Source organism: Aspergillus alliaceus, assembly GCF_009176365.1.
Source record: "Aspergillus alliaceus strain CBS 536.65 unplaced genomic scaffold BDW43scaffold_1, whole genome shotgun sequence".
Classification (NCBI taxonomy): Eukaryota; Fungi; Ascomycota; class Eurotiomycetes; order Eurotiales; family Aspergillaceae; genus Aspergillus; species Aspergillus alliaceus.
The window spans coordinates 229,168-243,039 of record NW_022474684.1 but is presented as its reverse complement, the minus strand read 5'-3'; the positions used below and the strand labels follow the sequence as shown (position 1 = coordinate 243,039).

Here is a 13,872-nt window from a genome sequence, read left to right as displayed (position 1 = left end):
TTGGTTATCGGACTCCCTTGCGCGGGGATCGCCACCATCCGACGCTTTAATCCACCCCCCGGGGCGGAAACCAGCGGCATTAACCTCCACTCATGTGATCTCTAATCTCCTCTTTGCTATTGGTGTCTGGTACTATGCTAGTACTACTAGGAGTAAGTAGTAAGTATCACCGTACGCTGAGCTATAACTCCATTTCCATATATGGCTGGTTTTTCCTTATAATATATATGTATATATGCCTGTACAACAGTGAACAGACCAAAACGCCCGCTCCAGATGCTTCAACCAGTGGTGCACAAACAAGATCAATCAAAAGAACTTACATCAAAACCACACTAAGAGAGAAGTAGGGTCGCATCGAGGAGATAAGACACTAGAGAGGCAGATAGCAGTAGCACGTCAAATCGATCATTGACGTAGGAACTCAATCCTGTAGTCTAGCACCAACAAAATCCTTCTCATCTTCTTGCCACTTCTTACGTTCAACAACACTTCGGGCCCTGAACACCATGTAGGCAATTAGCTCCATTCATCATGATTTGCCCCGTGAGAAATAGGAGAGTGAGGTTTTAGATTGGGAATACGAACCGGTAAGCTCTCACAAATCGCCATACTTCTGTATCTGCCAAGTTCCAGGCTTCCGCCACGTCTTTGATACCAATTCGATTGGTCTCCTTACTCTTCAAGATTTCCCGGGCCTGTTTCAGGATGTCGTACTCCTGTGCGACACCTTGTTGGCTAGGATTGGCAGACTGCACCGACTCCTTGGAATCCCCTTCATTCTTGGAATTCACCTTACCATCACGAGGAATCTGGAAACCAAATTGCCATTCGAATTCATCTAAAAGATCAGCGGGTAGGCCTTGACCGGCTACAGGCGGTAAAGACTCGACAGTCATCCACAAGGATGTGCCAACCGCGGCGTCATCGGCGACCACCTTCTTGAAAACTACGGAGCGTGCCGATCCCCCAATCTCAACGCCCAACTGTTCTCTAGTGACCTCGGTCAGCCATGGGTCACGCTCCGTCTCGCGACGGATGTGCCTAGTGGTGACTTCGGCCGTGTCTTGTTGCAAACTAATGAGGGTGTATGGGTGGGGGAGAGATCCGATGGTGAATACCTGGGTTGTGTTTCGGTAGGTGGCTGGCTGGCTAACCTGCATTGGCTTCCCTGCATCGCAAGGATGGCACTTTTGCAGGTTGGGAGGACAAGAAGATGGCACAGGAGATTTAGGACATTGAACAAGAGCTTTTGCGAGCCGCAAAGCTGGCTCTATTAGAGCCGTAGTGTGCTCAGTAAAAGGCTTCAAGACAGCTATGCCGGCCGGAAATGAATTCTGAAAGGTGCTATGTAAATGCGCGTTGATGAGCTCTGCCAACGCAAGCCGGCCCTCGGTCGATGACAATTTCTCTGCAATTGTCGGGTAGTGGTTGTGGATAGTAGCAGGGTCGTAGAAAGCTAGAGAAGTTGGCGGTGATTCATTTCTAAAGAACTCCGAAGGAACTAAATCCAGCATGGTGTTTGATGTATCCGATGCTTTCTTAACCGCTTCCTTGATCGCGTCATTGATTCGCGATTTCTCTCCTGCAAAAAGCGCACTGTCGATGCGGTCAAACCGGGTGATAACAGCTGGATCAGTTCCCCGTCGCAAAGAAGACAGCAGCGCATCGTCGTATCTCGCCATTGGGAAACAGTGCCAATCCGCAAGTAAGCCATCGCCCATGTGGCCCCAAGCTAGCCAGCGAAAAAGCTCCTTCTCCAGTTTAGAAGTGAGTTTCATAGGCTGCGCCAGTGAATAAAGTTCATTATTCATAGCCTCTGCGCGACCCAGGATGACAGGCCGAAACCCTTGTGCAAACCAAGCTCTGCGCCACGCGAGAAGAAGCTGAGCATCAGCATGTTCCGCGCCCTTGTCACCGCCTCCTTTGGTTGGTTCGTAGTATGTGTATATAAATGGTCGGTGTCGAAGAGGAGGGAGTACGGATCGGTTCTCATCAAGGGTTATGGAGGACGAAAATGGGTTGATCCAAGCCCAATTGCTAAACCACTTCGAATCGCCATTGGTACTGTTTGGTTGGGGCTCGGGCGGCGCATGGACCGTTGGATGGAAGGAAGGTAGATGAAGGTCGCTCAGTGAAGGCAACTTGGGTCGGGGCACATATCTAGCGGAGCCGGAGATCTCTCCAGAAGAGTCTAGACGTGGAGACGATGAGAATATCACCAAAAGCAGGGCAACGAATATGATTATTGTGAGAAGGGCGGTACTCCGGTGAGGAATCATTTTTTTTTCACCGGAGGTGTAATCTGCAGAGCTGACAAAGAGTTGGGTTATATAGGAAGCAATGGATAGGAGGTAGATAGCCTGATCCTCCACCCACCTCTATTGTCGCAGAAAATTAAGGCGTAGGCGGCTGGAGGGTTAGAGAAGTAGAAGTATAAGGAGCATTAATATCAATCACATTTGCAGATGAGAATAGAGACCGAACTATCTCGTCATTTCAAGTGAATGTACAACAAAGTGGAATTTTGTCGGGGGTGTAAAAGAGAAGAAAGGGAGAAGAGAATGAGGGTGAAGCAATTGTCGACATAGAGTTGCAGCAGGAGCAATAAACGGTACCTTGGGATTTAATATGGGGCCCTTGAAAAGGTCTCCTTTTACTACTTGGACGGACTAGGAAAGGTGCCAAAAAGCACTGACTTAGTTCCTCTGTCCGCGCACAGCCACTCTCTCATTCTTTCATTTCCTTTTCCTTTCCCATCGATGCCTTGCTGCCTTGCAGTTCTGGACCACTACCGAGATCGGCCTAGTGCGGTGTGAAAGGCGGTGAGGTCAATGATCTGAATGTGGGGTTCACTGTGAGTGGCTGCGAAATCGGCAATTTTGCCCTCTAGTGCCCCTCATTCGCCATTGACTCATCATCCCATATCTACCATACCTCTTTTTAATTTCCCACCGACGGCAGATTGACACTCTGAGGGCTTTGTCAACTGCAATCATGGGTGTTGAAACTGTCTCCCTACAGGATCGCCTTGAACGATGGGCTCAGAGGTTACAAAACCTCACTGTCAGTCCCCTTACTCGGGATTATCCCGATAATCAGAATCAGGATCTTCCCAAGAGAGTTATTGAGGCATTCGAAACCCTCAAGCTTTCTGAAGACACAGAGGGAAAATTACAAAAGCTTTCCGGCTCATCGTCGGGGTTTACCGTTTTCTTGACCGCGTTTGTCGTTCTTGTCGCTCGTCTCACAGGCGATGAAGATATCGCTATCGGAACCACCTCGGCCGAAGACGGCCGTCCATTCGTCCTCAGAGTCCCAATTGACGTCTCGGAAACCTTCCTCCAATTATATACTAAAGTGCAGAAGGTATAGCTGCAGCCCATACCTACTCATGAACCTTACCTAACGACTATGCTAGGCTTTCGACCAAGGGTCCTCCGACATCGTTCCTTTAGGTAGTTTACGATCTTACATCCAGGAAAAGTCCCAATCCGAACGGGCCCCAGTTCTTTTCCGCTTCGCGGTGTACGATGCACCTGCCGCATCCCAGGAATATCCCGCCAACACATTTGAGACTACGGACTTGGTCGTGAACGTTGCACCTGCAGCAGGCGGATCAACAACTCAAGCGGAGTTAGGCGCTTATTACAACCAAAGACTCTTCTCAAGCGCCAGGATTGCCACGATACTGAAGCAACTGGGCAAGATTGTTGAAAATGCGACTAGCAACCCAGAAGAGGCTATCGGGCGCCTTGACTTCATGACCGATGACCAGCGGGCTATCCTTCCCGACCCGACAGCTGACCTTAACTGGTCCAAGTTCCGAGGCGCCATCCATGACATCTTTGCGAAGAATGCCGAGAAATATCCAGAAAAGCTGTGTGTGGTGGAGACCAAGTCTGATCGATCTCCCCACCGCGAATTTACATACAGGCAAATCAATGAGGCCTCCAATACTCTAGCACACCACTTGGTTCAATCGGGCATTGAGAGAGGTGAGGTCGTCATGGTGTACGCTTATCGTGGTGTCGATCTTGTAGTAGCTGTTATGGGTATCCTCAAAGCTGGTGCAACCTTCTCCGTCATTGACCCCGCATACCCACCAGAGAGACAGTGCATCTATCTTGATGTCGCTCGCCCTCGGGCGCTCATTAATATCGAGAAAGCCACTAAGGATGCTGGCGAGCTTTCGGAGAAGGTCCGCTCTTTTATTAAGGAGAATCTCCAGCTACGGACAGAAGTCCCAGCGCTCGCACTTCGCGACGATGGCTCGCTCTTGGGAGGATCAATCAATGGCCAAGATGTTCTAGCCAACCAGGTGCCTTTTGGATCTAAGCCTGTCGGTGTCGTGGTTGGTCCTGACTCGATTCCTACTTTGTCCTTTACTTCCGGCTCGGAGGGAAGGCCCAAGGGTGTAAGGGGTCGTCATTTCTCATTGGCATATTATTTCGATTGGATGTCCGAGACGTTCAAGCTTAATCCCAATGACCGTTTCACAATGCTCAGCGGTATTGCTCATGATCCCATTCAACGAGATATCTTTACTCCCCTCTTCCTAGGAGCACAGCTGCTAGTGCCGGCGCGTGAAGACATTCAGAATGAGCGACTCGCTGAATGGATGCGGGAATACGGTGCTAGTGTCACCCATCTGACACCTGCTATGGGTCAGATCTTGGTTGGCGGTGCTTCGGCGCAATTCCCAGCTCTTCACCATGCTTTCTTCGTCGGCGATATCTTGATCAAGAGAGATTGCCGATCTCTGCAAGGACTAGCCCCAAATGTCAACATTGTGAACATGTATGGTACAACTGAAACCCAGCGTGCGGTCAGTTATTACGAAATTCCTAGTTACTCCAGCAATGAAGGGTTCCTGGACACTATGAAGGATGTGATCCCAGCCGGGCGGGGCATGGTTGATGTGCAGATGCTGGTTGTGAACCGATTTGAACCGAGCCGTATTTGCGCTATCGGAGAAGTGGGCGAGATCTATGTTCGCGCTGCTGGTTTGGCAGAAGGCTATTTGGGTTCTCCTGAGCTGAACGAGAAGAAGTTCCTCAAGAACTGGTTTGTGGACCCTCAAACATGGGTTGAGAAAGATCAAGTCGAATCGCAAGGTACCAACGAACCATGGAGAGAGTTTTACGTTGGACCTAGAGATCGCCTGTACCGCAGTGGCGACCTCGGCAGATACACCCCTACTGGTGAGGTTGAATGTTCCGGCCGTGCGGATGACCAAGTAAAGATTCGTGGTTTCCGTATCGAACTTGGCGAAATCGATACACACCTTTCCCGCCACCCACTTGTGAGGGAAAATGTCACTTTGGTGCGTCGAGACAAGTTTGAGGAACCAACTCTGGTTAGTTACTTCGTGCCAGACATGGGCAAGTGGGCTTCGTGGTTGCAAAGCAAGAGCCTCGAAGACGACGATTCCGCTGAAGGAATGGTTGGTATGCTCAGGCGATTTCGTCCTCTCCGTGACGATGCTCGAGAGCTTCTGCGTAGCAAGCTTCCGGCTTATGCTGTGCCAACAGTGTTTATCCCGCTCAAGCGAATGCCTCTGAACCCTAACGGCAAGATCGATAAGCCTGCATTGCCTTTCCCAGATACTGCGGAGCTTAGTGCTGCAGCCCCCAGGCGCAAGTCATCCGTGCTGCAAGCCCTGTCTGAGACAGAGCAAGCTTTGGCTCAGGTTTGGGCTAAGCGCATTCCAAATGTCACCTCTCGCATGATTGGCCCCGACGATTCTTTCTTTGACCTTGGAGGACACAGTATCCTGGCACAGCAGATGTTCTTCGATCTCCGGCGCAAGTGGCGAGGTGTTGATATCAGCATGAACGCAATTTTCCGCAGTCCTACTCTCAGAGGGTTTGCTACCGAGATTGACCGTTTGTTGAATCTTGAATCGTTCGCTGCCAACGACAGCAAGACAATTGCCGAAGCTCCAGATAGCTCTAGCGCACCTGATGATGAATACTCTAAGGATGCCCGTAAGCTAGTAGATGCTCTTCCCAAGATATTCCCCAAACGGACTGAGCCTATTCTTTCTGGGGAACCAACAATCTTCCTCACGGGTGCTACTGGATTCCTGGGCGCCCATATTCTTCGCGATCTGCTCACCCGCAAGTCGCCTTCCGCAAAGGTTGTGACTCTAGTTCGAGGAAAGACCGAAGAGCAAGCCCTAGAGCGTATCCGTTCTACCTGCCGGGCGTACGGTTTCTGGGATGACGCATGGACCAGCCGTCTTCAGTGTGTCTGCGGTAACCTAGGAGAGCCTCAACTCGGTCTCTCTCAGGCGCTGTGGGATGATTTGGCTACCCGCGTTGATGCGGTGATCCACAATGGAGCCCTTGTTCACTGGGTGTATCCTTACTCTACTCTCAAGCCTGCTAACGTTCTGGGCACCATCGATGCCCTGAAGCTTTGCGCCACTGGAAAGCCCAAGCAGTTCTCGTTTGTCAGTTCTACAAGCGTGCTTGACAGCGACCATTATGTCGAGGAGTCTGAACGGATCGTTGCAGCCGGTGGAGCAGGTATCAGTGAGGAGGATGACTTGGAGGGCAGCAGCGTAGGTCTTGGAACCGGTTACGGTCAGAGTAAATGGGCAGGAGAGTACCTTGTCAGGGAAGCGGGTAAGAGAGGATTGAAGGGAACCATTGTCCGTCCCGGATACGTGCTGGGCGACTCTCAAACCGGAAGTAAGTACCAGGGTTCACTACCCCCGTCATAGCTGAATATCTATATGTTGACCACATCTGTTACCAGCTACAAACACCGACGACTTCCTTATCCGAATGATCAAGGGATGTATCCAGCTTTCTGCTCGTCCTAACATCAACAATACTGTCAATATGGTCCCCGTCGATCATGTTGCCCGTGTTGTCATCGCCGGCGCCTTCCAGCCTCCATGCACGCCTATTAGCGTTGCGCAGGTGACTGGACACCCGCGCCTGCGCTTCAACCAGTTCCTCGGTGCTCTGCAGTTATATGGCTATGACGTCCCTCAGGTTGATTATGTCCCGTGGGCCCAGTCGCTCGAGCAATATGTCAATGATGGACAGCACGACGACCCAGAATCCCAACATGCACTGTAAGTTATTGTCGATATTGCGGTAATTTATTAATGTTCAAATGCTAATTGTCGGGTCTAGCATGCCCCTTTATCACTTTGTGACCGCCGACCTCCCATCTAACACCAAAGCACCCGAACTAGACGATGTTCATGCCGCTGCTTCCCTTCGCGCAGATGCAGCCTGGTCCGGCGTCGACGCCTCTGCCGGTGCCGGCGTGACCGAGGAGTTGGTTGGTCTTTACGTTTCCTATCTTATCGCTGTTGGTTTCTTGCCTTCGCCGCCTACTTCCTCGACGGGCCGGCCCTTACCCACGACTCAGCTCAGCGACGACCAGAAGCAGGCCTTGGCCAATGTTGGTGGCCGTGGAGGCAGCTCATGAATCTATTGAAACCTAGCGCTTTCTTTTTCTTTGTTTTGTTTCGATGATACATATTTCGTTTTCATTTTCAAAATTCTTTAGGGGTATAAAAGCTATGGATGCGGCATTTATGGAAAGCACCATGTATATATATAGAAGAGACAAGTAGGGGAGTGGGGGGAAAGCGACCTAGATTATTGTGTTCAGATGATTCCAGTTGGCTGTTTTGCATTCAGGTCAAACCCCACACATCATGGCCCACGTGGGAAAATGCCTCAGGGGGGGAATTTCACTGGATTAGTTAATAGTACCTTCGTTGGTTAGTATTACTCTAAATAGATGAAGTGATACGAAATCACTCGGTTGCAGTCAGGCAACGTAAATACAATGCATCGATAGGGGTGAGATAATGGGCGTTGGATCTGCCCACGGTTGTGCCGTATTTCCCGATCTGTGCCGCTCACCGGGCGTTTATAAAGTCGCATGTATTTTGCGTCCGCTGCCAAGATAGAACAGCGTTCTTCCCCAACAAAGACTCTTCTTCTTCTTTAACCGGAGTCCGTCCTCTGTTTCGGTTTTTAAACCCCCTCTTGCTTCGACGTTCGTTGTAAACCGTGAGCAAATCTTGTCGCCTTAAACCACCATGCCAGGTATGTCCACAAGTCATTCCTTTTCGTTTTCTTCTTGGCGTTCTCGGATATCGTCGCTCTCTGCGACGGTCCTCTTTTTCCGCCCATTTTCCCCTGCCCTTCTTTCATGTTCAATATCATTCCTGAAGCTGGGTATCTCGATTTCCTTGTCTTGTCGATTATTCTCAGGCGAGTAGTTGTAAAGAAGGGCTTGTTGGCAGCTCTGTTCTGGCCACCCCTAAACTTTTTTTTTTCGCTCTTTTTCTTTTTCCCCTTCGGGTTTGCCCCAACCCCTTCTTCCCGTTGAGCCCGTTGAGTCATTCGCTGCCCACCTATTTTGACGACCTGTTATTCCACCCTGCAACAACCTACCGGTACTATTCCTGCCACCATGATGAATATCGCAAGGCTCGTACCGCGGCCCCAATCATTTTCTCACCCCCTAGTGGCAGTATGGGAGTTCCCAGGTTACAGAGGAAGCGTTCATCTTCCCTCCGTCCGAGGCCGAGCGAACCCCGTTACCAGTCATCTTCAACGTCTTTCCCTGTCAACCTCTGCATCTTTATCGTGCGACAAACATACCATGTCGCAAGCGGAGACTAATTACTCCCCAGACCGATTCACCTCTGCGCTGCAGCAAAATAAGGAATGGGCTGCAAAAACCGCCCAGGAACACCCAGAGCTGTTCCCCACGCTTGCCAATGGTCAGCACCCCGAAATTCTCTGGATCGGCTGCTCTGATTCTCGATGCCCTGAGACTGTCGTTCTCGGGTTAAAGCCCGGTGACGTCTTCGTTCATCGTAATATCGCCAACATCTTGCACGCTGGCGACCTTAGCTCGGGCGCAGTCATCGAATATGCCGTCCGTCATCTGCGAGTCAACCACATCGTTCTCTCCGGCCACACCAAGTGCGGTGGTATTGCCGCTGCGCTGGGCAACAAACAACTCGGTATCTTGGACCCCTGGCTGCTGCCTCTGCGCCAAATCCGGGAGCAGAACCTTGCGCTGCTGCAAACGCTGACACCCGAGGATGCGACCGTGAAGATGGCGGAATTGAACGTCCGCGAAGGTGTCAAGCTTTTGAAGTCGAAGAGCGTCGTGCTCGAGGCGATGCAAGAGCGAGGACTTCAGGTACACGGTCTCATCTATGACGTTGCCTGTGGTGTCCTCCGGGATATTGACACCAAGGACTCGGAGGAAGAGATCAAGAGGCGGCTGGTAGCTTTCAAGACCGAGGCTTAGAGGGAAGGTCTCGGATCGGCATCTCTCCCATCATTGCTTTGGATAGTTTTTGGGTTGTTCGTTTCAGCGATTGTCCGGTGTATTTGTGTTTTCTTTTCGGAGGGTATTCCTGTGACTGGATGAGCGATTTAGCATCGTCTCAACGACTTTGCAGTAAATATTCTTAGACTTGTGAATCTCATAGATGTGGATTTCAGAACAAGCGTTGATTCCAAATCAGAACCAGAAGAAACGGGTCATATCGCAAACAGGGGAAATTGAGGAGTCACAATGACAGAAAACTGGTAAGTAGTAGTATGGGGGGAAGGAAAGGGAAGAAGGAGAAGGAGAAGAGACGGAGAGAGGGTAAGGGAAAAGAATGAATGAATGAAAGAGGGAGAGAGAGAGGGCGAACTAACTCGTAAGGCTAGTTTCACCCTCTGCAATCCCAGCAGTTCGACCAAAATCATTGCCGGATCCGGAAGCCAAGGGACCTTGCGGTTCCGCTTTCCCTTCCCCTTCCGGTATGGTCCCGGCCGAGGCGGAGATGCATCGGTGATTGATGCCTGATTATCTTTGTGAAGGCCTTTCATAAAATAAGGGAATCTGTCCTTGGAATTTTACTGAAATTTCACTGGAAATGACCACAGTTTCCAAGATAAGAATGTATCCATACTTCTTATCTTTTCATTCATCAATCTACTGCTTTATTCATTTGTTCAATAGCCCTCTCCTCATCATTGGCTAGCAAACCGTATCCACTAGTACTACTAGTACTACTACTCTTCCATATGTATCACTTAAATACTACCTTCCTTATAGATAGATAGTACCTAAAAATGAGATACTCCTAATCTTTGTCTCCCTGCTTTCAGCCACTGACCCTCTCTAAACAAGATCATAGCAATCTAACATTGATCAATTCGAGGCGTCACCCTACCACCTCCCCCAAAACGACTGGTTGGCATGATATCGCTATTTATTTGGCAACGTGGTCGGTAGGTGATCGCACCCTAGAGTATGCAGATCCATGAACAGTGGAGTATGTCCCGTCAACTCCCATCAAGACGTCAAAAAGAACACTCTTGAGGAGGCATTCGATGAAATCATGGAGTATTACAGTATCGAAAGGCTTCATGTTCCACGGATATGCTGAACGGTCAATACTCATGACTTGAGTTCTAATTCAACAGACAAACAATGTATATCTATAGGGTTACTAGACAAGGTATATACATTCCCTATCAAAATAACACAGCCATTTGCACAGTCAGTTTATAAGGCGGGGAATCGTGCAGAACTTATGGATCCATAAATATCTTTGTTCGGATCCACTCAGCTCTAAACCGTTCGTTTACGCGTGAAACGATTAAGATACCTCAGGATCATCCAAAAAATGAGGACTAAAAGGATTCGAGGAGAACACTGAAGGTATTAACATGATAAAGAGTATCACTCAGGGGAAGCGATTTTCTGTACATGCTTTTACTATAAACAATCGTTTACTCGTGTGTATAAATCATTTTGACACAGGTACATCCAAACAAATCAAAGAAGAAGAAAAAGAATAAGTAAAGAAAACCGGTTAAAACTCCTCCCGTTCATTCTTCTCGTCCATAGACTGCAATTTTCCCAATCCAGACAGTTTCGACCTACACGACCGACTCTAAATCGAACCATTAGTACGCACATATCCCAGAACCATAACTCAAAACCAGGATTAAAAATATACTCACCTTACACCAAAGTCTCTTATACCCTATCCAACAACCACTACCATATTCCTCACAGCATTGGCCCTGCAGCACCTTGTATTTGCACAACTCCGAGATAGAAAGTTCCTTTGTTGTGGACAGAAGCTGCCGTCCATCTTTATCGCAGTCACCGAGGCGAGCGTCGGTACTTCCGCATGCGGGGGCTGCTCCGACCCATTTGCAGCCATAGTAGTCATACTCGGGAATATCGTTCCGGGCCACTTCGCAGGAGAAGCCCAGGGAGGGCTTAACGAAAGTGGCGGTCATGAGAAGAACTATAGTGTTGAGTTTCATTTTGAGTAGCGACTTTTAAATGGTAGGTATTGATGTCTATGTGTAAATATGAGTATATATATAAACTACTAATAGTCGGAGAGGGGTATATTTGAGGTAGCTGGAGGAAGGGACAAGGGTAAATGGATACTATTGAGCAACTACTTATATGTAACGTCCCTATAGAAATTGATCTTGTATGACCTCACCACTTCGACAGGTTGCAACGTTAGGATCTAATATTCGACTGGGGAAGGATCTAAAGGTATTTGTGATACTAATCAATCACTATACATGTACAGATCTCGAGGAAATAGTGACTGTAATTTGAATGGCATACAGAATCATCTCCCAACAAACAAGGTGTGAGTATCAACACACACTTCAACAAGCAATAAATCCATAAACCGATAAACGTCACGGGAGCCGCACGTGCCCCTCCAAACGCATGAAATCACCCAAAAGCAACAAGCTTGAACTTGGAAAGCGATACCAATGATGCCGACAACGACCTCTGACGTGGCAATATTATCCAAGCAAACACCCGAACGAACCGCGGGGCAGTCGGTTGAGCATCGGTTGTCCCAGCGTATCGCTTCATACTTTCGGCAGATGGGGACAGAGTGGATCTGGGAAAGTTGATGCTGAGAAATCAAGGCGGAGCCATTCCTCTCCCTTATCAATCAATTTATCGGCGTCGTGTTCTTCTTTCCTCATGTCTTGATTGTTTTCAATATACTATTAACCCTCCAATTGTCGTGGTGAAGGTGTGAAGCCCTTAAATTCAATCTGCTTGTCACCGGTGGATCCCCACAGTGACGTATTGCATCATTAGCTGTGAAAACGAAGCTAACTAACAGTTAACATCGCAGACAACGTAAAAAGCAAATAAGGAAATAAACAAAAAAGACGCATACCATTCATGGCTAGCGAAATGGAATATACCCGGTGCGCCCACTGCTGCCGAGCTCCCAATGAGAGCATATCAGACAATTGTTGCATATGACCCGTTAACAAAAGTGAGTCACCAGACTCGGCAACTCCGGCCTCAAGATCTCCAAGATCATCCTGGGCGCGATGTCCTACGGGACCAAGCAATGGCAGGACTGGGTGCTAGACGAGAACGAGGCCCTCCCATTGATCGAGCACGCCTACAAGCGTGGAATCAATACTTGGGACACAGTGCGTACTCCATTACATAAATACCCAACCTTCTAACGAGACGCAAGCGAGCGTCACGCTAATACGCAAATCGTCCCTGAAACGCAATAGGCCGACGTCTACTCCCACGGTCGCTCGGAGGAAATTATTGGACAGGCACTGACCAAGTACAACATCCCTCGGAACCGGGTGGTCATCTTGACCAAGTGCTATTTCGGTGTGGACGACGAGGGCAACCAGCCTCCTATCTCTGCCTCGGGTCGGAATGATGGTGACTGGGTCAACCGCGTGGGTCTGTCTCGGAAGCACATCTTCGATGCCGTGGATGCCACCGTCAAGAGACTGGGCACGTACGTCGATGTGCTGCAGATCCACCGTTTGGATCGCGACACCCCCCGTGAAGAGATCATGAGGGCTCTCAACGATGTGATTGAGAGCGGGAAAGTGAGATACATCGGAGCTAGTACCGTAAGTCCTGTTGACTCACCGTTATTGGTTTTCATTACGCTATGCTAACTGCCACCTGAAGATGGCCGCATGGGAGTTCCAAACACTCCAGAACATCGCGGAACGGAACGGATGGCACAAGTTCATCTCCATGCAGAACTACCATAACCTCTTGGCTCGGGAGGAGGAGCGTGAGATGATCCCTTACTGTATTGATTCTGGTGTGGGTCTCATTCCTTGGTCTCCCATGGCCCGCGGTGTCCTGGCGCGGCCGTGGAATTCCCGCTCGACGACGCGTGAGTCCACCGATGCGGCGCTCAAGCTCCTTGTCCGAAGCCGAGAGTCCGAGGCCGATAAGGCAATTGTCGATCGCGTCGAGGAGATTGCCAAGAAGAAGGGCGTGAGCATGGCGCAGGTGTCCATTGCTTGGTCCTTGAGTCACGCCAATGAGAACCCCATTCTAGGATTAAACAGCAAGGAGCGCATTGATGAAGCTGTTGCCAGTATCAAGGTCAAGTTGACTGACGAGGAGATCAAGTATTTGGAGGAACCATATATACCCAAGGCTCTGTCTGCTCTTGAGCGATAAACGAAAACAAATCGTGTAGGGTATATTTGCTCATAATTCATAAAAAATGTATCTAAACCAATGAATAACCCCAATTGCCTCAGTATGGTCGGTCGTGGGTGTCTAATATTCTTAGGTACATGCATTCCGAAAATCAAAGTGTGCTTGATTAAAAGCCCTATATCTCAGATATATTTACCACTGGTCGTTGAGTTCTCTATATACAAGTCCAGATTTGATCGGAAACGAAGGGAACAGCCGCTCGATCGTGAATGATCATAGCGCTGCAAAGAGGTGAGAGTATTGCGTAAACACTGGAACCACAGAGACCCTATGCAAATTGATTTGATGACCCAAAATTCCATCATTTGATAGCACCTGGCCACT

General features: G+C 49.2%; 5 protein-coding genes across 5 annotated transcripts; 3 read left to right on the top strand and 2 right to left on the bottom strand.

Annotated features, from left to right (window-relative positions):
• Positions 1 to 8: 8 nt before the first annotated feature.
• On the bottom strand, positions 9 to 2,633 carry BDW43DRAFT_2159 (uncharacterized protein). The gene is made up of 3 exons (XM_032039328.1): positions 2,380 to 2,633; positions 589 to 2,305; positions 9 to 500 (listed from the first exon to the last, which is right to left on the bottom strand). The coding sequence occupies exons 2-3, from the start codon at positions 2,280 to 2,282 to the stop codon at positions 425 to 427; spliced, it is 1,770 nt and encodes a 589-aa protein (XP_031906191.1). The 5' UTR covers positions 2,283 to 2,305; positions 2,380 to 2,633; the 3' UTR covers positions 9 to 424.
• Position 2,634: 1 nt separating this feature from the next.
• Positions 2,635 to 7,952, top strand: aarA (L-aminoadipate-semialdehyde dehydrogenase). Its single transcript, XM_032038918.1, has 4 exons — positions 2,635 to 3,369; positions 3,422 to 6,698; positions 6,766 to 7,090; positions 7,152 to 7,952. Exons 1-4 carry the CDS (start codon positions 2,998 to 3,000, stop codon positions 7,450 to 7,452), a joined length of 4,275 nt encoding a protein of 1,424 aa, XP_031906190.1. The 5' UTR covers positions 2,635 to 2,997; the 3' UTR covers positions 7,453 to 7,952.
• On the top strand, positions 7,764 to 9,421 carry BDW43DRAFT_1849 (carbonic anhydrase). Its single transcript, XM_032038937.1, has 2 exons — positions 7,764 to 8,081; positions 8,675 to 9,421. The coding sequence occupies exons 1-2, from the start codon at positions 8,075 to 8,077 to the stop codon at positions 9,301 to 9,303; spliced, it is 636 nt and encodes a 211-aa protein (XP_031906189.1). The 5' UTR covers positions 7,764 to 8,074; the 3' UTR covers positions 9,304 to 9,421.
• Positions 9,422 to 10,867: 1,446 nt separating this feature from the next.
• Positions 10,868 to 11,330, bottom strand: BDW43DRAFT_305140 (uncharacterized protein; the record flags this gene model as incomplete). Its single annotated transcript, XM_032045740.1, has 2 exons — positions 10,868 to 10,948; positions 11,019 to 11,330. 2 exons carry the CDS (start codon positions 11,328 to 11,330, stop codon positions 10,868 to 10,870), a joined length of 393 nt encoding a protein of 130 aa, XP_031906188.1.
• A 451-nt stretch (positions 11,331 to 11,781) lies between these two features.
• Positions 11,782 to 13,751, top strand: BDW43DRAFT_2067 (aldo/keto reductase). The gene is made up of 4 exons (XM_032039209.1): positions 11,782 to 12,257; positions 12,341 to 12,491; positions 12,582 to 12,938; positions 13,000 to 13,751. The coding sequence occupies exons 1-4, from the start codon at positions 12,232 to 12,234 to the stop codon at positions 13,504 to 13,506; spliced, it is 1,041 nt and encodes a 346-aa protein (XP_031906187.1). The 5' UTR covers positions 11,782 to 12,231; the 3' UTR covers positions 13,507 to 13,751.
• Positions 13,752 to 13,872: the final 121 nt, after the last annotated feature.